At 44.4% G+C, this 25,827-nt stretch overlaps 2 protein-coding genes across 3 annotated transcripts in view; one reads left to right on the top strand and one right to left on the bottom strand.

The window, feature by feature from the left end:
- Positions 1–25,827, bottom strand: part of TG (thyroglobulin) — a 261,047-nt gene that overhangs the window by 57,146 nt on the left and 178,074 nt on the right. The gene's annotated exons all lie outside the window — the stretch shown is intronic.
- SLA (Src like adaptor) overlaps positions 1–25,827 on the top strand; it is a 72,253-nt gene that overhangs the window by 22,646 nt on the left and 23,780 nt on the right. Inside the window, exons 2-4 of one of the 2 annotated variants that reach the window (XM_056112276.1) lie at positions 2,952–3,247; positions 7,736–7,986; positions 21,595–21,747. In XM_056112276.1, the coding sequence (XP_055968251.1) occupies positions 21,687–21,747 (61 nt within the window). In that variant the 5' untranslated portion in view covers positions 2,952–3,247; positions 7,736–7,986; positions 21,595–21,686. Of the gene's footprint in view, positions 1–2,951; positions 3,248–7,735; positions 7,987–21,578; positions 21,748–25,827 lie in introns of those variants that run through there. The other variant, XM_056112268.1, reaches the window with a different exon arrangement.

The raw sequence follows: 25,827 nt of genomic DNA on the forward strand, positions 1-25,827 counted from the left end.
GTTTCATTGAGTTTCCCTTAGCATCCCATCTCTGTCTGCCTGAGTGAATTCATTCTTGGGTCTTGAGTTCCTGGATGATAGCACATGTTTAACTTCCCCCTCCAATTTAGCCTCAGGGTAGCCGAGTGTGACAGTACTTAATATAATGTACTTGTATTTTATATTATTTTTGCCGTGTCAGGTATTAAACCCAGGTCTGATGCATGTCAGGCATACACTTTACCATGAAGCCACTCCCTCAACCCCCACATAGTATGTATTTTAACTGATGAACACCTAAGTTAGATCTCGGACATTAAAAGGCATTGCATATAGTGTATAGAGAGGAAGTAAGTAGGAAAGCAAAGTTACACAGTCGCAAGGACTGAAATTAAGTTCTACTTGGAGAACTTCCTGAATGAGATGGAATGCCCTTTTATATTAGTGGAACACAAGCAGTAACTCCCAACTTCTGGGAAATCTGACTGCTTCGTCAACCCTCACAAGACTGAGTAACTGTCCAGTCTTGAGAGGTGGATGCAATGGACTTTGATTGCGTAAAAATGGAAGAGAATAGATCTAATAAATCAACACATTTGTGAAATTCAGCATAGCAGGAAAAATACGTTGACTCTTGAACAACAGAGGATAACTGCAGATGGACACAAGGGCACAACAGTCAATTTCCCTGCACCTGCAAAGTTAAAAATCTGGGTATATATGACTCGGATGCCCCACAAATATAACTGCTAATAGCCTGCTGTTTACTGAAAATCTTATTAATAACATGGGCAAAGGACACATTTTACATCTTATATGAAATATATCCTATTACAACAATAATGTAAGCTATAGAAAAGGAAATGTGAGCAAATACATTATTGTAAGCTACGTAAATGATATATTTTCAAGAAAATCTGTGTATAAGAACACCTGTGCATTACAAGGATCAACTTGAGAGCGGGAATAAAGCTTTTACTTCTCTTTTTCTTGTAAGCACCATAAGGACCAAGAGGATTCCCAAAGAATCACAAAGATTCTAATCATAATGTTCCCACCCCAGCTGCAGAAATTGGTTCATCCTGAAGGACCATTCCTCCAGTTTGGAGGTGGTTCCAGAAATGTGAATGACACTCTTAACTTCTAGGGAAGTAGGCAATGGGGCCTGATAGACCTAGCAGATGATTTTCATGGCTAATCTATTTTTCCCCTCAGAGACAAGAAGTCATTTTCACAACAAATGTGATTTTGTTTATTTGTTCTTTCATGCAATGGACAATTATGAATCATCTCTTTGGGACAAACTTGGTGCTAGGCTCAATAGTTATATATTAGACATAGCCCTACATTCCTGTAATTATAGTCTACCAGGAAAGGAAAGAGACATTTCAGCAGCCAGAGTGATAGTATAGTGAAAATGGGGCTAAAACTGCATGCAGTCAATGCAGCATCATTCCCCAGCACTGAATAGAGTCCTCCAAGCCTGCCAAGAGTTATCCCTTAGTGCAGAGCCAGGTGTTAACCAAAAACTAAAAGAAAAATAGAATAAAAGAAAGATAAGGATAATACAATTCAGTGGATCCCCAAGCTGTGCCTTGCACTGAGTTGGGTAATCTTATACATGTACTCTTATGGACCCCCAGAACATAGGAAAGAAGGAATATTAGTGATATCATACAAGTTAAGAGACATTCAGGAACCATTGTTAGACACACAGCTCCGAAAACTATAAGCACCTTCTTCGTGTGCTGCAGGATAGTATGAGTTCTGTGTTGGACTTGTATGAAGGAGGGTATCTGACCCAGGTCAAACAGGGAGAGGCAAAGTAAATGTGGGGAAGAGGGAGGATGCTGTAATGTGTGGAGTGGTACCAGAAGTCCCTGTGAGAGGAGGGCCAGAGGCAAGAGTGATAATTCTGTCACAGGAAGAGGCTAGAGGACATGGTGATTAGCACAGGAAGACCAAACAGACCTACCAGAGATATTCAGATGATTTCCCCAAGATGAGTTTTTTTTCTCCAAAATATACTCCACAGTATATTTTGATTGTTTTGAGATCAGTTGCAAGCTCTACTAGGGAATTGTCACAACTTTTGGTGGATGAAACTGTTTTGTAAACAGAAAGAATATTTCATTTCAATAAAGTAATGACTAGGTCCTATCACTAAAATGAGCAAATATCAATTCCTGGTTCTCAGCTGCTTGTTAATCTGCCTATGGCCATTAGCCTAGATCATAATTGCTAATTAATTAACAAAGTCCTATAGCAATCAGATATCTTGCACACAGATACAGCTGGTCTTTCTGAGTCTTCTGCTCTGTTGTCACCTGACCAGGCTGACTGCACATTTATATTTGGGATCTCTGGTGGTAACATTCTTGGCCAAGTGTGCTTGATATGGCTTCTGGTGCTCATTCAGAACCTTGAATGAGCGGATAGGGCATTTGCCTTGCATGTGGTCAACCTGGGTTCAATCCCCAGCATCCCATATGGTCCCCCAACAACACCAGGAGTAATGCCTGAGTGTAGAGTCAGGAGTAACCCCTGAGCATTGTCAGGTGTGATCAACTCACACCCCACAAAAAAAAAAATCAAAGTCTCAGAACCTTGAGTGACAATAGTATGGTTGAGATAGGTTTAATTTACTAGCTCTCAAATTTCAGCTGGTGAATGACTCTTGGGGTCCTCCTAGCCTGTAAAATTGACTTTAACTATTCTGCTGGTTTACTGTGGGGTTTTCCATTTCCTGATCCTTCCCTTACACTGTCCCCACTTTGTGTCCCCACATAAAGTCTAGACCATATTACTGATCCTGTCTGCTAGGTTCCCACGTGGAAGCAAGAGTTCTGGGCTTGCTCCTTGTCAAACATTCTTATGTTGCTGTGTCTGTTACTTCCACTCCATTGTAAAGCCTATGAGGGCAGGGAGGCATAGAGTTTCATTCCCTCATTGGAATTCCCTCTCTTTTCCAGTGCAGGTTACACACTGAAGTTTCCAAGGAACATTTGCTAAGCTCAACCCTTGAGCAAATACACAATGAGGACTGAGGTGCTGAGCTGAGGAATCAGAGTGTTTGGCTGCAAGTCCCTGGAAAATAGAACTGTGGAAACTGGCATGTCAGGACACAGCCCATGTACGGCGCCTGGTACGCACTCAGTATCAGCTTGAGTTTGCCAGAGGAAAGAAGGAACAAGTCAGTGAACCATGAAGTGCATGCCCAAATAAATCACAATGTTCTTGACTTCACGAACTCCTTAGGAGGCAAGAGGTAAGTGCAGAAAATGAAATAGTACGGGGAATGAGTACAGGAGTGGGCAGGGTACTTGAGGAAGGGGAAAGTGATGACCACAGAAACATGCTGTCCTCCTTTCCTCTGCTGGGGTTTTACCAGCCCCTGCCCACTGCAGACCCTAAACCATCTGTGCATAGTGTGCTCTTCCATCATGCTCCCTTTCTCTGCAGCTCTGCTCCTAAGAGATACAGCTCACAGGTGGCCCCCACAGTTGCTCCAGGGCTTCCCCTCTCAGTCACCTCACTGTGGTGGAGAGAAGGGACAGATGGGTTATCAGTCACAAGGTACCCCCCCACACACATACACATGACACTGTGTACGCCGAAATGTGGGCCAAGGGACACAGCTGCTTGAAAGCCACATGCTGACCCTCCTGTGTTCCCGTACATATCCACCCTGTGCAAGGTTGAATTTGTAACACAAAAGCTACACGCCACCAACCCTGAGTGCCAGTCTCCTTTAGACAGTCACCCTGTGTAGGGCTGAGTGTACATGAAAGCCACGTATCAACTCTCTGTCCAGTCACCTTCACAGTGCTCAGAGGCTAGCTCCATACTTCCCTGGGTGACTGTGCTGCCAGGCTTCCGGGGTATTAATTGTGTGACACACTGGTTCTCAGTCATGGCAACTTTGCTCCCAGGGTACGTATGACAATGTATGGGACATTAAGGGTTACCACAACTTGAAGGGACAGGTGTTACTGAAATAAAGAGAGAATAGAGCCTTAGGGGTCCTCCTTTTTGTGTACCATACATCACCCTGAGTGTCCACCCTGTCTGTTGTCCACCTTGCTTATACAAGGTATTGTCTATTTTCCACTATACAGAACAAGTCTCACCCCCACCCTGCAATGCATAGGACAGACTCTTGTGTTACAGTACAGAGGATTGCCCCAGCCCTGTTCACACCATAGAGAACATGGGGCAACCCTCATGGCCTGCTGACCTGAAGTTCAGAGTACTGAGGTCATGGGGCTGGAGCGATAGCACAGCGGGTAGGGCGTTGGCCTTGCACGCGGTCAACCTGGGTTTGATTCCCAGCATCCCATATGGTCCCCTGAGCACCACCAGGAGTAACTCCTGAGTGCAGAGCCAGGAGTAACCCCTGTGCTTCGCTGGGTGTGACCCCCCGCAAATTAAAAAAAAAAAAAGAATGCTGGTCACTGTGTCTTTGAAGACTGACCTGGAGAGAATTTGCCTAGAGCTGCATAGGACTTGCAGCAGGACTGCGGTTGGCCCTGCTATCAGCAACTTGTGGACTGCAGCTCTAACCCTAACATCTAGCAGTCTGTTCTACACACAGCCCTACAGTTTCAGCAGCACACTCATGAGTGTCCAGAACTTCTTAACTGTTCTATTTACTGGCATGACACAGGGGTAATAGGGAAGCCATAAAACGGCGTGGCCCCCTGTCACCACTTGCCCACAGCAACAGGAAGAGCTCATGCAGTGACCCAAGTCCTGCATCGAAGACTAAGATTCTCCTGCTACAGCTGCTCCTCCTGTTTATGAATCACACACCACTCTGAAGGTTCACCCTCTTTGCTGCCCACTTTTGTGTCAATTTCTTGAAGCCCCCCCACAAAGTCTCTCCGAAGCCCCCAAATCCTGTACCTCCTTTTGCCTGAGGTGCTGTTTGGGCATGGTTGGGTTCCCCTTCCAGAGCTCAGTCAAGCCCTCCAGGAAGAGTCCATGCCTTGACTACTAACTGCTTGGGGCACCTCCTATACCCTCTAGCCACAAGCCACTCCATTTCTTCTAACAAGTTTCCATTCCTGAGAGAGGCCATATCGAAGACTGTACTATAAGGAGTGGAATATGTATGCCTTATGTGAATCTGGAGCCTCCCACAGAGCATGGGAAAGGGTCCCTATGAAATGATGCACTCAAATTAACTCAGGGCCCACTTTTTGTTTGGGAGAAGTTTCCCCGAAGCATAAACATCCTTAGCCTCATCACTACGTCTCTATCCTCTGTGTGAATTTAGGGGATATTCTCAGTTTCTGCACACCCACACTTCTCCATGGAGGCCAACGTCGGCAGCCAGCCCAGGGTGCTCTGTTCGCTATGTTTTCACAGGGCTTCACAGGAAGCAGCTAGATAGTGCAGAGTTCCTTCTAAATTTAGAAGCAGTCTGATGTTTTCAATTCATTTTCGATAACTGCGTTGGGTGCAGTTTCTAAATGACTGGCCAGGGTGCCCTTGTCACCCAACCAGGATGTAACTGTGTTACCAGCCTTCAGTGTTAAATACTGACCCTGGGTGGGAGACCAGCTGTGTGACTCTAGGCATGTTATTTGAGACTCTGCTGTTACCATGAAATTTGGGTATATGTGCATGGGGAAGTAAGGGGTAAAATAAGGGGAAAGGAGTAGTGGGGGCATGGGGCTAGAGCTCAGAGAATGAGACCCCGAGTCATCACTGCCAGTTCAAGAGGTTAACTCCTAGTTGCCCAGACTTGGCATTTCTGCCTTTTTTCTTCTTCCTCTACAAACCCACAGTCCCCATGATCTTGCCTTTACCTATTAGAGACTCACTTATTACAAATAGAAACCATATCTTAATTTTTAAGTTGAATTTTATGTATTTATTTTCCAAGGAGAACATACTTTACTAAACCTGGATGTAGGATTAGCTTTATGCTTTTGAAGAAACAGCTCAATATCAGGTGTTGACTTCCTCACTCTCCTAAATTCATTTTTTTTAAGTTTAGCATTTGAAAAGCTTAGAGAGTGGCTGAAAAGACTACTTAGCTGACTAATTTTGCATTTCATTTATTTTATCTACTTTGTGGTACTGGGGATCAAACCCAGGGTCTTAGGTTTATGAGGCCTCTAGCACTAAGGATTTGATTCCTCAGTACCTCTCAGCGAGCTTGGCAAGCTACCGAGAGTACCCCACCTGCATGGCAGACCTGGTAAGCTCCCTGTGGCCAAAAACAATAACAACAAGTCTCACAATGGGGACGTTACTGGTGCCCACTTGAGCAAATTGATGAACAATGGGAGGACAGTGCTACAGTGCAGCATTAAGGATATAATTCCCACTCTGGGCAACTTCGTTTTCATAAGTTGAAATGACAGATCACTCAAAAATCAAATTATTTCTTCCTGCAAAATTCAGAATATATTTTTTTTCAAAGTCATTGGGTTATGTCAGAGGATCAAGTAATACTAATGTCTTTTCTTATTTTATTTTCTAATTGACTTATCATTGGTTTACAAAATGCTAGAAAATTACCATAACAAACTTCACACCTCTCAGGTGTAAGACCCTTAGCACCCACCCACTTTGATTCCAAAGTTCTGGAATCAACTCACTATTTAATGGCACCTCTTTGGGACCTTTGCTAATAAATATAATAAGTTTTCTACCTATAGTGAACTGATATTACTAAACCTTGCAAATCCATAACATTGTTTGCCTAATGATTGACAGAGTAATGAAAAAGGGGGAAATGAAATATGCTTATGAGAAGAACTTACTACACATCCTAAGGCATAGTAAATTCTTGATTTGAGAAAAAGGAAGTAGCCCCCACAACTATTCCTTCCACTTGTCTTCCCCTTTCTTAAAAATTTAAGCCCATCAAAATAACTGCAAGTTGCATCTACTTCCTTCACCTAGATTGACCAAGCTTAAGCTATTGGCCCCATTTGCTTTCTGTCACTCTCCCTCTCTTTCTATATCTCCAAGGTTTCTTTCAGTGAGCCTTCTGAAAATTGCAGACATCATGATATCTGTCCTCCAAAAACACATCAAGTACCTGCTAACAATGAACACATTCTGCACATAACTCACAATACCATCATCACCTTCTAAGATCATATTGATATCATATTATGTAGTTGGAGTCTATAGTAGACTATTCCTACTTCCGCTCACTCATGCTCTTTCCAGTCTTTTCCTTCCACACAGGATCCTTGACAGGCAGCACACATGCATTAAATTGCCTTATTTTCTTTTACTCCTGGGGAAAATATCATTTTTTTCCACAAGCTTTCTAATTTCTTCTGGTTGTAGCACAGTCAAAGGGCAGTGTGCTTTTCCCAGGAAGGCTGCTGGGTTGCTTCTTTCTGAATAGGATTCCAGGGATCCTCTGCAGATGCAGAAATGCAATGATGCAGAGGTCCACTGCATCATGTAAAGCTTCTGCAGAAGCAAAACCTCATCAGGACTAGAGACTCTGCTCCAAGATGCATTCATCAAGGACATGCAGAAGCAGTCAGCATTGGGAAATGAGAAAAGGGAAGCAGTAACTTTGAGCTGGAGCCTCACTGAATCCACTTGTACACTCAGCCTTCTCTGCCTTTTGATTAGAACAAAGAGAACTCCCAGCTCTAAAATTTTGAGTGGTGTCTGGATATTTAGAATGAAACTTTCCATATTCTCTAGGGCTGTGTGAAATAATAATAAACAAACTCAGAACGCAAACACCAAGTAACGCTTCTCTCCTCCCTTAGAGAGAGAAGCCTGTCCAGAGTGGCTGAAAACAGGAACTGTCACCGCTGTGAGTCCCCTGCCTTCCTTGTTTCTAACAGAGGAAGTGTGCAGCTGGTTTAGCAACTGCTGGGCTTGATAGCATGGGCTTCTCTACACCCTGGGGAGCAGGCTTACTTCAACAGAGCAGCAGCAGCTGATGGAGAAGTGGTGATGGTGCTCCTCCTTGCAGTCCCCTTCATCTGATCCTGGGGATACCATGCCCGACTTCTGAAGGTACTTTTGGGGATGTGGTCGGGGCAGAACAGGAGAAAGTATGTTCCTTTAGACAGAACTGGTAGTGAGTTGATTTTCTGGGGACAGGCAACAGCCCCACTGCCACTCCTGTCCTTGAGAACAGGCAGAACACTGTCTCAGGGAGACCCAGCAGCTACTGGGAAAGCTCCGTGTCATATCCAGCTGCCCTGTCAATGGTTGATGTGTGAGTCCATATGATAAAGGGTGTGGGACAGATAGATCTGTCCCAGGATATTTTCCAGATAATGACCTGGTACATGACAACCTCCCCATTAAGGACAAGGACTTCTTGGCTTCAGACTTCCAAGCTAACAGCCTGGAGCAAGCCATGTAAAAAACAAAATCCACACTTCTTTACTGCAAATAGGGGATAATGGTACACAAAGCATGCCAATAACTGGGCAGATATGATCTAGATGCTTCAAATGTTCAGGAGCCAGCTTGTACTCATAGTAGGTGCTCCATAAATGTTCTGAACATGGAGTTGTGACTTCCAAAGGTGCATGAGATCCACCAGGGTGGGGGTTGTGCAAAGGACAGATCAGAAAAGCGCTTCTAGGCATGTTGGTATGAATCTGGGAAGAGGCCAACCTCATATCCAATAACAATAACAAAGATGGTGGTTGTGTATGGGACAAGGGTTGGTAAGCATGTAGTGTTTATCAAGTCTAAAAATAAAAAAAAATTGGAGGTCAGGAAGATTTTGAAGAATGACAATTCTGCAAGGAAGGTAGACACATTCTATTGTTAGATTTCCATATCTAACATGTCAGAAAAATGACTGAGGTTTTGCCTCCAAACATGCTGAAAAGATGGAGTGTTGATATTTGCCATACTGAGCACCAAGTCAGACTATTGCATGAAAAGTTATTTTCTTACAGTTTAGAAAGCAATCTTACAAGATTATGGTGATTATTTACTTTTGAAAATGAAAACAAATTAGGCTCAGAGAGGATAAATGATTTATCCCAGTCATGTAACTATTATCCAAGAGCTGTGTATGGAGATGGTGGGAGCAGGTGGGGGTGGGCGTGGGATTCTGGAATAGTGAGTGGGTAAAGGCCCTAAAAATGTGTTTTTAAAACATTGCTCATTATTTTAGGAGACATATGCCACAGAGTTTGCAAATTGTTATTCTATGATTTGTTATGAGATGCTAAATCACAAGTTTAATAAACTGGGTTCTGTTTCTTTTAAAATGGGGAAAGCAAGCCCATATTAAATTTCTGGTAAAATCTCTTGCATTAGGGGCTGTTAGAAAAATGTTATTCTCAGGGCCAGAGAGATAGTACAGCAGGTAGAGAGCTTGCTTTGCATGAGCCTGACCTAGGGTTGATCTTGGGCACCATATATAGTCCATCAGCAAGAGTGATCTTTGAGCACAGTTCCAGGAATAAGTTAACCCTGAGCATAGCTGGGTGTGGACCAAAAAGCAAAACATAAAAATGCTATCTGAGAACTATCAATGTGTTCTGAAAATACAAAATTAAAAAAAAACATATTAAAGACTTTAGGAATAAGCAGATTGAAGCCTGTCTTTATGCCTATATTCTAAACATATCTGGGAGCAGAACAATTTCATGAAAAGCCATTGCTATTGTTAGTTGGATCAACCTTCCAGTAGCTGTCAATGGGCAGTGTGAGTCCCAGAAAGCTTTCTGCCTCTTTCAGTGCCAGGGTCCTACTCTAGAAAAGAAGACCACACTCCCTTGTATGTTCGTGGGAGTTTTAAATGATATATAATATGGAGGAGATGCTAAATTGCAGCTATTAATATTATTCCTAACCCAGACAATTAAAATTTGGCAAGTTTATCAGTTTACAAGAACATGACAACAGGTAATGATAAATATAATGACTCCAACTATGCAGTTGATGAACTGAATAGTCTTCAATATTTCTAAATCCACATTTTTCTTATTTTGACAGAAATTAAACACATATGGGTAGGTATTCATTAAAGAAAACAAAAATCACTTTCCTCACACATTCACAATTTTTTATGCTGGGTTTCAGGAGGTGGCAATGCATTTCCAAGAGGAGTGTGCCTTATTTTAAGGCTTACAAATGATTATTTATGGCAAACTCTAATTAACTTTCTATATTCACGGATGCTGCTGGTTTTTAATTTTTCATTTGACTTTTAGTAAAAATGTATTTGCCTTAGCCCTGAAAGAAGCTGAAATTTAAAATTCTCATTAGGGATTTGGGCTGGAGCAATAGCACAGTGGGTAGGGTGTTTGCCTTGCACGTGGTGACCTGGGTTTGATTCCGGCATTCCTTTCGGAGAGCCCAGCAAGCTACTGAGAGCATCTTGCCCACACAGCAGAGCCTGGCAAGCTCCCCGTGGTGTATTCGATATGCAAAAAACAGTCACAACAAGTCTCACAAAGGAGACGTTACTGGTGCCCGCTCGAGCAAATCAATGAACAACAGGAGGACAGTGCTACAGTGCAGTAGGGATTTATAGGACAGCAGGTCAAACCATTTATTCCTGTCAGCAAACTGTTATCGATGGATAATGTATGTTCAGCCATCCATCCATCGATAAACCCTGTCCTCCTGTTGTTCATTGGTTTGCTCGAGCGGTTGGAGAGCTCAGCAAGCTACCGAGAGTATCTCGCCCACACGCAGAGCCTGGCAAGCTACCCATGATGTATTCGATATGCCAAACACAGTAACAACAAAATCGATAAACCCATCCACCCATTATTTTATTCAGCCATCCAGTCATCCAATCATTCATCCATCTATCCTTTCATCTATTCTTTATCTATCCATCTCTCTTTCCTACCATAAATATACTTATGCCTTCCTTTTAAAAACATGCATTGAGACCATACCATGTGACTGACTTCCTCCCTTTCTCACTAACCTAAAAGTTCCAAAGGAAATAAGTATATTAGGTCCAAGCCACTTCCTCTCATCTGAGAACCTCCAAGGAAGATGGCTTATTTCATTACAGTAACCATCGGGCCTTACGGGGCTATGACTCTCTTTGGCTGTTAAATAGTTTTGCAAAGTCATACTTCCCTCCTCAGCATCTAGCAGGCTGGCACCATGTGGGAGGACTTGGGGTGTGGTAGTGGGAGCTGAAAAGACTCAGAATCACTTTACAAGAACGTGAAAATTGTCTTTCTGGGTGTCCGGGGGAAAATAGTCAACTTGCTAGGACTGTGCTGACTCTGGAATATTAGCATGATCTGCCTGCACTATCCCAGTCACTTTTATAGACACACCCTTCAATCAAATCAGTTCCACAGTCAGCCACTTGATGTAATTAAGTAGTACTTATGATGTTCCAGGTGCCTGCAGGCAATGAACTTTCATTGAGGAATAGAATAGATATGGACCTGTTCTTAGGAAATTAATAGCCTGTGGGTAGGAGTGAGAAGTACACACTTAAAAAAAATAATTAGTTGTGCTCGGAAGGGGAGAAACAGCTCATAACAGAGCAGAGGAATCAGTTTAGTGAGTGACTGACCTAGGTTGAAACAAATTCTCATATTTACCCTGGCTCAAAGTCAGGCTTCTTCCCAATTAACATCACATGCCTTATTGGCTCCCCTATACCTTCTGAGTCACATGAGAAAATGGCTTAAAATTATTTCCTCTGAATATATATTCTAAGCACCCAGATTGCCAGGACCCATTTCTCATCTAGGTTCTATCAATAAACCTGTTGGTTCACTTACTCAATAGCGGTTAGTACATGATGATCCAGCAAACCAGGTAGTAGCACAGTTAAAAAGGAATCAGAGCCGTTTCATTCAACACTCTATTTACTTTCTTAGGCCAAACAACCACAGTGCTAAGACTCATGCTCTGCTGCCACAAGCATTTAATTAAATCTTATTTTCATCTCTTGCCAACTGGACAACCTGAGTCAAACTATATAAATTTCCCCAGTTATGCAAAAGGTAATGATAGAGACATATCCGACATAGATTCATTGTGAGGGACAAAACACCAAAGGCACAGTATTCCATAAGACAATGTGTCTCCTCTTTGTTTTCTGTTGCTACCAACTAGACATCATAAGGAGTTGGGCCCATGTTGTGCTGAACATAGGGCATTCTCCAGCTGTTCTGAAATACTACTTTTATAAAAACTAACATCACAAGAAAGAAAGTGTATTGTCCAAAGTCTCAGAGACGCTAATAAGCTCAACATATGGGTTCTTAAGACACAATGTGCATAATTCAAAAATGAAGAGAAAGACCTCGTTAGCACTGAGACTCAGCTTCCATCTGTAAGGTGCATTGAGACATCAGTGTAATACTGAAGCACCCAATTTAGCCCCTCCTTGGATAGAACGCTCATGTCGATTAATGTCTCTTCTCCTATAGAGACAAATGAAGGTGGCATGAGCTCTGTGCAACTGTTTCAAATTAAAATAATGGTCAAAACAAAGAATAGAGTCACTCCTATCGGGCCTAGGAAGAGTCTAGTCACTCCCATTGGACCTAGGAAGAATGCATAGTCCTGGTAAGACTGAGAATGCTCCTCTCCTTCCTAACGACATGTTCAGGGATGCCACATTAAAAACATGAAATTTACCATGGTGGGAGTAATCATGTATCACTTAATGATATCTCAGTCAATGACAGGTCCCATATACGACTGTGGTCCAATCGCCATATTATATAACCGAAGTGAGTGGTGGGCTATACCAGCTTGATTCGTGCAAGCATACTTCATGTTGTTGGCACAAGACAAAAACTGCCCAATGATGATGGTTGCGTTTTCCTAAAAGTATTCCTACCACTAAATGAGACCTGACTGTCTATAGGTACAAAAATGGAAAGATACTGCAAATGAGAGCTACCCCCATCACAATGGTATTGACATATGCACCACTAACTACTCCCTACCAGACACATTGCCTCTTCAGTTTTTATCTGTTCCTTTTTATTCCTTGTGGAGCATTAACTATGTTCCAGTCATGAGTGAAAATGGTCCCTCATCTTGGTCTCATCAAATAATAACACAAATTGTTAAAATGACAACCCACTACTAGGGCCATACAGAAGTTCTTGCAGAGGAAGGACAGAGATAATAGATCAGTAGTTCTTACTCCTGCAAAGTGTGAAAATATCCTGGGTGTGGTCTCTGTACAAATTGATGACCAAACCCCATTAGATAACCATCTGAGACTCCCTGAGATCTATATCTGTGTTTTGACAAACAATGCATTCTGTGGGGTGTGACCCTCAGATCAAAAGGATTGGAAAATAGGAGTGCTGTATTAAATAAAATATCATCTTTATCTTACTCAATAAATCTTTAAGCCAGGCTTGTTCATGTATGTGAATAAAAAACAAAGTGAAGTTATTTTGTTGAATAGAATATAAGACAGAATTATGAATTTTATAATCCCTGGGTCCAGATGTTTAGAAAACTTTTAGCATCATTCTAAAAACTTCATCTGTCTCATGAATTTTCAAGAATCCATATTCAAGTGAAAAGTAATTAAGCTTTCACTACCTATTATTTGCAATTGCCTATAGTTTGACATAGTTACAAAAATAAAACAACTGTTTTTATGACTCTCTTTCCCTGCTAATGTTTATTAAGTCAATCAGGTATCAGGACCTAACCAGTTCTGTATCTTGGTTATCTGTATGAAATGCTGATGTGGGGACTTTTCCCTTTTTATCTCAATAAATCACTAAATTTATGTAAGAGATGGTTTTATTGAACCTTTCTCCCTTCCTCTAATGCTTACATTTATTGCAGGAGAGAGATATTCACAAAGCCCTAGTGGGCGAAATAATCAGCCTATAACACTTATTCTCACTAATTCTATCTTGTGAAAACACAAGCAACATACACAAGGCCATGTGTATTTTTAAAAACAAACAAACAAATGAACAGAGTCAGAGGGGTGGCTCAGCAGGCTGAACTCATGCTTTTCATGCAGACTTGGGTTCAGATCTTGCCACTACATTGTCCCCTAATCACCACGAGGAGCCCTGAGCACAGTGCTGGAAGGAGCTTCTAAGTACCACCAGATATGACCCCAAACAGACCATGGGAGGAGGGGGGAGGAAGCAATGGGAAAAGGTTTGAGGTCTTATAATAAAATAGGTAAAGAGCCACATGTTAATTTAGGAAAGGCATGCATCCTAGTCTGGTGTGAGTTAATCTACACCCCCTTTAGGCTGAAAGCACAAGAAATCAAGAAATTACCTTTCTGGGTCCATAGATAAAAGGGCTGAAAACAGGATCATAGACATGCTGGTTAAGCCTCAAGGCCTCAGTAACAAACAAAAGGGCATCTGACTTACAAACAGGCCCAAGATGATATGTTAGGATGGGGCACGCTGTCACAAGTAAGGGGCCTGAGGACTGAACTCCAACCCTATCGGCAACTTGCTTTCATCTCTTCGACATACTGAACTCCTAGGGAAACTGTTTTGGAGGGATCTTATTATTTTATATATTTTCCAAGTATCACAACCAACAAATAAGACTTACCCCCCTTCCTTATGCCCCTTCCACCCTTCTTTCACCCCACCGCCTTCTTTCTCTTGAATACTTGAGTTCTTGGTCAACCTCTACAGACTTATTTTTATTGTTTTGTTTGATCATCCATTTTGCATCCTTATGTTGCACATGTGGAAGAAATAACCCAATATTCTTCTTCTTCTTTTTATTTTCCATTACCATTGAGTTTGTTCATTTACATTGCATGGGGGGAACGTTCTTACATCAACTTTCAGCCAACAGGTTTGAAAGATTCTCATGAGAGAAACCAAGATATCATCCAAGGGTCTCTTTAGAGCTTCAGGTTTTGAAGCCTGTTTCTCCCTAGGCCCCCACTGGCCAGGGCCCTCCGGTAGCTGGGACAGGCCTGCAGCTGCACCTGCCCCCACAGGAGAGCAAGGAACAATGTGGGTCACAAGGTGAGGGGTTCACAGCCAGGGAGATGCACCTGCCGAGCAAGGTCAGGATGTGGTGGGGTGCCCCCGGAAACCCTGAGAGATCCTGGGGAGGGAAACCAACTGCTGCTGCTGAGGCCCTGCTCCAGCTCTCCCTGTCTCTGGGGATGAGTTCAGACCCCAGGTGGCACTGAGAAGTTCCATCCAATCAGGTGCATGCTGGGCGGTGTCACTCACAGCAGGCTCAGTTGAGACAAAGGGGTCAGGAGAGATTTTTCTAGTCTCTCCCTTCCTCCATTATATTGGAGGACCCTGAGACAAAGCAGGGAAATGGCCAGCAAGTCACCTAATGTCCCCATGGGCTCCAGTTGTACAATTAAAAATAATTTTTTTTGAGTCACAGTAAGATATACAGATACAAGGTTGTTTATGACTGGGTTTCAGTCATATAATGTTCCAACATCCATCTCTTCACCACTGTACATTTTCCCACTACCAATGTCCCCAGATTCCCTCTGTCCCCCTCCCCTGCCTCTATGGCAGACACTTTTCTCTCTCTCTCTCTCTCTCTCTCTCTCTCTCAGTATCTCTCTCTCTCTCAGTATCTCTCTCTTTCTGGCATTATGGTTTGACCACTGTGCAATGCTTGATGTCAAACCACGGAAAAATAATACAAGACCTTTATTTGTGGATTTTATATACAGTTTTTAAAATGGAAACTCAGAGGGACCAGAGAGGTGTTTCAGTGAGTAAGGCACTAACCTTGCACATGGCCAGCCGAGGCTTAATCATGTCACCTCAGATAGTCCCCAGAGCCAGCCAGGAATGATCCCTGATAAAAAGAAGTCATGCATTCTCCCTGATGTGACCCAAATCAAAAAAAGTAAAAACTAAAAATGGAGGTTCAGAGAAGTGTAGTCATTTTCCAAAGGATACACACAATCAAGGGATCAAGAAGCACAACGTGAACTAAGACTGTGTTGCGTGTGGTTGACCTGGGTTCCATTTCTGGCACCATACACGGTTCCTCCTGGAAGCCTCCAGGAGTGATCAGTGAACTCAGAGACAGGAGTAAGCCCTAAGCAAGATCAGGTGTGCCTCCCCAACCCTCCAACAAAGACTCTCCAACATTTTAGGGTGTTTTTTTGTTCTTCCCAGTTTTCTTTTTTGAGTATAATGGCAACTCAGTGGGGAAGTATGTCACTATTGGAAAGATGTAAAGAAGAAATTGATACATTCATCTATAAAGTCACTATCCAGAGAGTCTTGGGAAGTACTTTAGAAATGTTCCTTTAGTACTCTGCAAAGTTTTTATAAAACTAGGTTAGTAAAGGCATAGAAAGTTTCTCTTTCTTTTTCTATTTTCATTTGTGTGCACCACAGCATGTCCAGTTCTCTAGATGGTATTGTGATGGACTCAGAAACATTCCCTCCCACTTACCCCTGCCCCTCAATGGCACAGGGCAATTTTCAGAGTGACAGTTATGTAGGCCTTCATTCCTTCTACTACGTGTGCCTTCCACTATTCCAGATCAGGCTTCGCAACATTGCACTGATATACAAGACACCCCTCCAGACCTCCAGATCCCTTGCACTATAATATTCCCTGCAGTTTATGTTTGTGTTACTGGCTACATAACATCATTTTTCTATTGATTTCTTCAACTGGGCTAGAGAGAGGGAAAAACAGGTCATCACAGTAGCCAAAAATGTTCAGGTTATGGAGTCCATCCAAACTAGATACAACCCTAGCTACCAGATTTACCTCTTCTTTTATTTGGCATAATAACTTTGGAGAAACGTGTGCATATGCCCATGCACATATGTTTGTGCATTCATGGGTGTGCCTCCAGTATGGAAGCTTGCACCCTAACACTTGAGTAATACTTCCAGTCCCCAGTATGCATTGATTAAGCTCACCTAGGAAAAGGGTCTGTTCTAAGAATCTGGGTATAATAATTAGTAAAGGTTGAGCCCAATGTCAGGCAGAAGGAAGTTAGGGTTCATCTCCAGGTGACATGGTGTTTCTGTGAATCTCTGTTCCTGTTGGGATTCAGGTATGTCTGACAGTGAAATTCCCCACACTGGTTTCAAGCTCCCACACTGATCAGCATGTCTGTCATGTGTACAGGATTAGAGCTGCTGCACCAATGGGAGGGATTCCTGAGGTCCAGGGGAAGTTTGCATGCCACAGATGTTTTCCTCTGAGTCATCACTGGCCATGGTTTACTACTGTTCCTGGTTTTGCTGGAGCACAGACCTGTCTTCCTCCTCTGCCTGGTGTCCTGCCTCTCTGCATTCAGCAAAGGGTCTGAGGCATTTTTCTCTCCAACAGGAGCACTTTGCAAGCTCAGAGAGGAGGATCTGCCTCACATGGGCCGAAGTGCCATCCAGGGAATGAACAGTCAGGGAATTCAGCCCTTTTCTATCATTAAGATCATGCATGATGCAGGGGTCTTTATCAGGACTCTAGTGGGAAAAGGCCAACCAGTGGGCACCTCAACATTCCAGAGAGTAACTCCAGCGAGACGGTTACTGCTCCATACCAGGTTACTTCACTGATCAGAGTTTCCTTGTGAACTTTCTTTGTGGACAGAGAGGCAGCCCTTAGGAAAGGACATGGCCTCTGACTTGGAAGAGGTAGCCGTGTGCAACCCACATCCCTGCTCTGTATAGCTCGTGGGCAAGTGGTCTGCTTTCCTTGACACTCATTAGGTGAGAGAGGAATATACACTTCCCAGTGCCATGGGGAAGATAAAGACAAGAGCAGCTGCTAAGAGCACCCCAGTAGGTCAGGAAGGTGGCAGGACACAGGCACTTAAGAGATAAGAAAGGACACAATTGAAACCCTAAGGGTTCTTCATAAGAAAAGAGATGAGAGTTCTTCTACTCTTAATAGTATTTGAAAGGGCATGGTTCCTTGATGGCTAGAATTAAAAGGGTTCTGTTTTTTTGTCCTTAGAGATCGCCCTTCTCATCTCAGAAAGATGAACAAAGCCCAATGTAAGACAAAGACGATAGTGTTAGTCACCAGGCCAGGGGAGCAAAGAAGCAATGACATGTTCCTATCCTTTTGATATCACAGAGGCCAGGAACAAAGCACCCATTGCGTGCTCAGCACCCATGTTTATTATGTCACTTCTTTTCTGAGCTTTCTTGATTGTTCCTAGGAGCAATTATGTGTCTCCCATTTCCAGTTATAGCATAAAACTGTCACCGATTAAATCAGATTGTTCTGGGATTTCAGGAGAGGAAATCTGTCCTCCTTCTCTGGGGACATTTTTACTCTTGCCAAGTAAAATTGCTTTTAGAAAAGTTAACTCTTTCTTGGAAACAGAAGATGCCAGTGAGCCGACCACTCAGCAGTTGTGGAAACTGGTAGGGTTTTTTTTTTTTTGACAAAGAAGGTAAGGTGGCGTTGTCACCGCCCTGTGGCAGCCCCTGCTCTCAGAGAGGGTGAGGGTACCTGAACCAGAAGGCAGAAGAGGCAAGAAGCAGAGAGGGACTTGTGCAGAGAACTGGGCACAAATGCCAGAGCAGAACGACACAGTTGTTGGTGTGAAGTTATTGTTCTGAGGGGCAGCAAAGCCATTTCTGAGCCAGCACTCTGAGTTGGGACAGAAATAAAGGGGCAACAGACTTCCCAAAGGCTGTTTCTGGGATGTGGCTTCCAGAAGGGTGGAACATTTGCAGGGGTGGGAGCAGACAACCTGCCTGGGCACTCTGGTGTGGGGTTAAAGGACAATTCCTGGGGGTTTAAGAGACAGCAGAGGCATCAGGGGGCATGGCTTTAATGTACAAGGACCTAGGCTTAAACTCCAGAATTGCAAGTTCCTTTCTTCCCCACCATTGACAGATGTAGCCTCAGAACCCCTAAGCACTGTCAGCTCCTGGCACCGCTAGATGCCCCCAGCACTGCTTAGGAATACTCCTTACCCCCAAAGGGCAACCCCTGGTGTTTAAATGATTTCCTACATAACAGTGACAGGCTGCAGGGAATGAATGGCATTTGGGAGTGACAGTGTTACATGATAATGAGAAACACTATGGTGGATGGATAAAGGAGAGGTTAGGCCAACTCCATGTCTCAGAGTTATCACTACGTGGATGTGGCCATCCTATCCTGGGAGCCTGTTTCTGAAGCCCAAAGACCTAGATTGTGACAGCTGTAGGGTGAGGGGAATTGGGCTGCTGATGGTTCCAGAGAGGTTCCAGGAGAAGACTGCCTCCACAGGCTCTCTGCATCACTCACAGGGTAAACAGCTTCTGGTAGCATGCTGGCTCTGTCTGGGCAGGGCAATAGGTTCTGTTTCTTCATGACAAATTAGAAGGTGGGACTCAGAGAATGCCATAGTAGTATCTCATGGAAGTCTGACATGAGGGCCCTTTCTAGAAAAGCCCATTGAGAAGGGTAGGGCTGCTAAGGACACGTTTGTCCAGTTATTCTACTCAGCACCCTAACCTGGTGCTGGGTAGAATGGAGAGAATAGGAAGAATAGGATGCCCCTTGGGAAGCATGTTTTTTTAAGTGCTGATACTAACACTTCAAACAAAGGAAACTCCTCTAGCCACTTGGAGCAAGGGATAATGCTATTAATAGTATCTCCTTGACTGCGTTTATTAAGGTAGAGTGGGGAATAGGGATACAATGGAGTCAGCAGGGGTTGGTGAAGCATCAAATGCAAAGGGGCTTGCTCTTAGAGCACTCCTTGTCTCTGGTCACAAAGACACAAGAACAGAAGCAGTCAACTTTCTCACCTCACTCTGACTGGACACCTGGCCTGATCTTCTGAGGGGTAACATGAGCTTGTAGTTTATGAGTTTACAGTTTTTATGAGTTTCGTAGTTTATTGCAGACCTTGAAATGACCTTAAGATTAACTGATGTCAATGACATTGCAGTCCATTAGCTGAGGTATAAATACAATTGACAATAATAATAAAAAAATAAATAGAAAAAAATAAATAAAATAAGTAAATAGAATTGGCAAGAGTGTATATTTAAATACAGTGACTGGTTTTCATTTTTATGAGGGACGGGTTACTTCTGGTGGTGCTCAGGAAACTCTGCATTGCCTGGATGGGATCAGAGATTAAATCAGAGACTCCCATATGCTCTGGTCCATTGAACTGTCTCCTCAGCTCCAATCCACACTAACTTTCTAAGTAAAAATGCATTAAATTTCAGAAAACAGTGTTTCCCAACTTCCTAATAAATTAAACTAAACCCTCTCCATTCTGCCTAAATAAAGAAGTGGTGTAACCTCACCTGAACTCTACAAGACCTTGTTTTCAGTGTACACATTTCTCTAGAATTCCAATATGTCATGCAGGGAGAAGGAAATCCAGGCAGGGGTTGGACCAGCTGATCTTAGAATCCTGTCAAGGTCCTAAGAAACTTGTTCTTAAAGCATGGGCCTAGAGTGGGGTGAACTACGTGATTCAAACAAAGTTTAGCACTGGTTGTCGGGTTGTCTTCAACCCTTCCATTCTTTTTGTCACCATAAAGCAGAACTAGTTTTGTGTCTGGGAGACACCATCTCCTGTTGCAAGCAGCCTGAGGTGACACTTTCATTCTGTGACCATATATGTCCCTTTCTAAAATACTTGTATATGGACTTAGGCATCAAGTTGAATAATCAGAAAACACACCAGAAGTGCAATAACCAAGGGTTTTATGCCAGGTTACACACTAAGTATTTTGTGGGGCTTGTTTTTTGTTTGTTTGTTTCTTTTGGGGTCACACCCGGCAATGCACAGGGGTTACTCCTGGCTCATGCACTCAGGAATTACTCCTGGCAGTGCTGGGAGACCATATGGGATGCTGGGAATCGAACCCAGGTCAGCCGTGTGCAAGACAAACGCCCTATCCGCTGTGCTATTGTTCCAGCCCCTTTTGTGGGTCTTGTTTTCTCTGTTTATTTTTTACAGCCATGACCCAACACTGTTCTATTATTACTCCCCAAAGGAGGCATTAGATGGTAAGAAACTTGCAAGTTCATCGAGTTTGTCCACTCAGAACCAGAGTTTGAACCTAGCGGTGTTTCCCCAATGTTTCCCCCGGGGCTCTCACGAGCTATCCAGAGCCTCCAGATCTCCTGGGATCGTGGCCTTAAACAACTGCTCTTCCCTCTCAGGGACATTTCCTTCCTCTTGGAATGGGGGAAGGGAAGAAAGAATATTGCTGTCATTAGCACTAACAGCTGATGAGAGGTCTGAGAAGGGCCAAAGTCTCCCACGGCCCAATTTCTCCTCACAGTGTACATGCATGCTGATAAACAAACAGCACCAGGAAAACTAAAAACCAATAAGCCTTCTCCTCTCCCTGACTGCCAGAAAATCCCCAGAGCTCCTGAGCTTTAAGTGCTCTAGATTTCTGACCACCGGGGGTGGCAGGTGGGGGATCAGGGTTCACAGAGGCTACCAGCCCCCCGCCCCCCACCAGACTCCTGGCAACCCCACACACAAATAGGGCAGCACTGCTTGTTCTCAGCTGGAGGGTGAAGGAATGGAAACTTTCGCCACCAACAGCATTTGCGAGCAACTTCCCTCTCTGTGGTTTTGTTCTGTAGTTCCCTTGATAAAAGACCCAGAGTGCTACAAATGTTACCAATCTTCACCAACCTCATCTTCACATAAAACTCCACCTTGCAAGACATACGCTGCGGGAGCAGAACAATGATGCACAATGTTCTCTAAACTAGGTCACTTGCCACCCCGAAGGCTCAGTGCCTGGCTGCCACTCCCTGCGTGTCTCCTGTGCCAGAGGCTTCAAGCCCGCCGCCGAGAGCGAGCCATGGGCAACAGCATGAGATCCACACCAGCACCTCCCGAGAGGCCTCTGTCCGGCCCCGCTGGTAAGTTTGGGCTTCTTCAGCACAATGCTTAGCTCTCTCCCATGAGTTCAAGGTGAAGATGGGAGCAGGGAGGGAGGTGCCAATCATCATATGGTGATGGGGGCATAAAGGTTCACTTAATGTTTCTCTTCACTGGGCTTGCTCTTACTATTTTCATAATGGAAGATTTGGAAATATTTAGCATCACAAAAAGATGCTGGGTGTGATCTTTAGAAGACCTTTGGGAGCAACTGATTTTATCCTTTTATTTTCTGAGAGGGGTGGAAATTGAGGCCCACGAGGGAGTAGAATTTGTGTCAATTTAGGTCTTGGTGGGGTCAGATCTGAAACATGAATCTGAAATCTGGACTTCAGCTTTTTGTGGTCTGTGAGCTGAGATGATCCTGGGGATAATAATGAGGAAACAGGAGAGTTTCGAATGTAACTTGCCAAGACTGGACACTAACTCTCTCTGGTCTTGTGAAAATTCACAGAATTCTCCTCTGGAAGGATCACGGGGTCTGGGGGCAAGCATTCTAGGGAGAAGGTGTGATGTCACAAGTTAATCCATGATATCGAAAGTCAGCTTTGCCGCAGAAGCTGGGTGGGGCTGGCCAGACTCTTGATGGTTGAGTGTTTGGATGATGGGCCAGGGCTCAGATGAGGAGATGAGCAAGGAGAGAAAGGCCTGAGCAAATCCCCCTCACTTTGGCTCCAGGCTGCTGTGTACTTCTTCTGCCTCACTTCATTCCCAGTCCTGGTGGTGGTGGGGTTGCACTGTGGAGGTCTGGAGGTAGGAGGGGGTGGTCAAGAGTTCAGGAAATCTGTCAGTTCCACAGGGCGAGTCTCATGGGACCTGGGGCCACTTCTGTTCCCACCTTCTGTGATAGTGGTCAGGGCTTTGATTCCTCTTCTACGAGGGGTGACCCCCTCCATGCTGGTTTCCCCACATTCCCTGTGGCCCTACATCAGAGCTCATGGCACGGTGCCCTCTAACTGTATGGAGCTGAAACTCAGCCCCAGAGCAGACAGTCTGGCCTGCTGCTCCCTTGACTGGATGCGACTGAGGCCCTTGCACACGGGGACCCTCCAGCTCAGGCTGCTTCTCATGGCCCTTCAGATGCCCCCAGGAAGTGTGCAGAGACCCTGCCTCCCTGTACCCCCACCTCCCAGGAGTTAGATGTGGGGCAACTCAGGGTTCCTGCTTTCTAGTCCAGTAACCTGATGATTCGCCAAATCTAACTGGGAACATCAAAAGATTTCTGACTCTGGGGTCAGAAAGACAGCCCAGGAGGTAAAGTGCTTGCTCTGGACATGACTGATCCCTGCTCCATCCCCAGCACGATAGATGTTTGCCCCAGCACCACCAGAAGTGATCCCTGAGTAGAGATCCAGGAGTAAGCCCTGAGTACCATCACGTGTGGCCCCAAAAGAGGGAAGAAAAAGAAAAGAAAATTCCCCAGGACAGAGGAGATGTTCCCACTCGACAATGAACTGTGTGTCCTGAGCTCTTTGCCCCTGTGTGAAGCTCAGAGCAGGCCGCAAATCGAGAAAGCACCATGGCCACTCGGGGTTGAGGAGTCTGGACCCTTCTTCCCCTCCACCGCATCACAGCCTCCTGTGCTCATAGCAACTGCTGGAACATGGACCTTAGAAGGGCCCTACCACCCTCCACTGCCATCAACAATGCTTTGATGTCACCTGTTGCACTGGGAAGTCGGGGGAGGCATGCATGAGCAAACCCCATGAAAACATGGCCCTTCATGCATTTGCTCATTTGTCTATATTTTCCAAGGCAAATCACATAATGAGTTTTTCTTTTTTCCATTGTGTGGGTGGGAGGGCAACTTGACAAAGGAGCAGAGGGGTCTCTCCAGCCCACCCACTTCCGCAGGTTAGAATTCCCCAGGTTGAGCCTCGTTTGTGATGCAGACCACCACATCAAACACAGCATGCCTGGCTTTTCCACCCCCACCCCCGAACATATGTTTCCCTGTGCTCAGTTCTCATTCAGTTCCTCTTATCTCTTCTGCGACAGAATGAGGGAACCCCCTGCATTGATGCAGATGGGAATTTAAATAGAACAAACACCTACTTGGCTTCCAGGGCTCATGTTTAGTCATTGGGTCAGTCCAAACACCTAGGGTACAGCATGGATCGCATGGCTGGGGTGAGCACAATTAGAATTTTCTCCCACTTAACACCAATGGCAGAAAATCATAAGCCCTTCCCTCCCCCCTTCTGATTCTGTGTGGGAATCCACAGGAAGCAAGAGGATACACAGAATTTTCTGAGCTTTTAGGAGCTCCTGCCCCTATTAGAGTTGTTAGTGTCTAGGAATGTAGCTTCACTCATCTGTTTTCTTCTTAACTTACTCTTCTAGAACAATTCTGGCTAGTCGAGTTACCAAAGATAAATATCTCAAACTCCACAGAGGCAAAAAAAGACCCTATAGAAATAGGGCAGGTTACAGGATGAGATTCCAGCATTGCGACCTGGAAACTGGGGGTCTGAAGTAAGTCACTCAGCCTCCCACGAGGGGAAGTTGCTCTTAGCGGAGAACAGAAAAAGTCCATCCTCTTGGCAGTAACAACACAAAGCAGCCTAGCCATCCCTAATAAATAGGGTTGTCTTTCCCTCATTTTAATAGGGGCCATATTTAGTGGATCTTGAGGGTGTCCAGGGCTAGTCTTGTTGATACTCAGTCCAATAGTGCTTGGGGACCACCGGGGCTACATTCATCCTGTGGTTCTAGTGCTGTACTTGAGAGCTTAAAAAGGCCAGGCATGTGCTCTCCCACAGGAGCTCACTCGAACCCTTTATCTCTTTCTCAAAACTCTATTTGAGGTAACTCTGTTGGCATTATGCGGTCTAAGTAGTCATCGTTCAGAACTCTCTTAAAGCAGTACAAAAGCTGATTTTTCATCGTGTTACTTTATCATCCCAAATATTTCATATTTGCTACAAGTCTAAATCATTTCAGATGCTATCCTGGACATGTGGTCTAACATGGAATGTGACCTAGGAAACTCCTGGGTGGGGTGGGGGGAGGGAGGAGAAACCACATCTTTGAGCAGAATTCAGCTGCACTGCTTTTATCTCCCTCCCCTCCTGACCGAAAGTGAGAGAGCAATGCCAGTTGCAGTCAAGCCAGTGCTTCTCAGAGCCTTTCAGTGCAGGATGGAAATAATGTGAGGTGGCACATTTACATAGCACCAAAGGTGCAGCCCTTGTGGAAAGAATAAGGGGAGCACTCTGGAGATGAATGGGGGCAGGTTGTTGGGAAGGATGTGGGGGAGCAGGGAAGTCTTAAGAACACGAGTGCTACTTCTCAGTGAGTGGTCAATCACCTGCATGAGAATCCCCTGGGAAGTCATTAACATTTGCGTTCCTAGGAGGCTGGGAGATAGTTTAGGGGTCAGAGGCACATGTCTGACTTGTGCAAGTTGTAAGTTCAGCCCATGGTGTGGTACCTGGAGCACAAGGGTGTACAGTCCTGATGGTCCCCGAGCATCAGCAGCACTGCATCATCAGATCCAGGCTTTGAACTGTCCCAGTTGGCCAAGTATTGCCAGGAGTAATCCTTAGGAACCGTGAGCACTGCTTGGGAGCCTCCTTCATCCCCACCACACACAGTGAAAGAATAAAACATGATGTAGATCCCTAGGTTCCAGATATTTGCATCTGAGTTGGGTTCTTTCTAATAATTCTCCATGTGAGTCTCCTAAACCTTGCAGTCTATAACCATCACTTGTCATCCTGGCTTTATAACTAACACCGCATGAGAGATGAGAGAAGTCTCATCCTCACTGATAAAACTGGGGTACCTAGAGTCAATTGGTGCATGGACTAAGCCAGGCACGACTCCAAGTGTTTTGGAGGAACACACAGGAACACCTCGTTCTCACACTGGCACTGTTATCCTCTCCAGGTCTATTTACTGGCTTGACACCATCCATCTCACAAGGGGATATCTGGGACTTGTAGTCATGTGACCCATTTTGCACCCCTGTAGTAAGTGCCTGTGGAGGATATTCAAGAAGCCCACAAGTTCTGCGAAGGGATGGGGACTCTGTAGAGTGAGGGAGAATGCGATCACTA

Source organism: Sorex fumeus, unplaced genomic scaffold (genome assembly GCF_029834395.1).
Source record: "Sorex fumeus unplaced genomic scaffold, SorFum_2.1 ptg000002l, whole genome shotgun sequence".
Classification (NCBI taxonomy): domain Eukaryota; kingdom Metazoa; phylum Chordata; class Mammalia; order Eulipotyphla; family Soricidae; genus Sorex; species Sorex fumeus.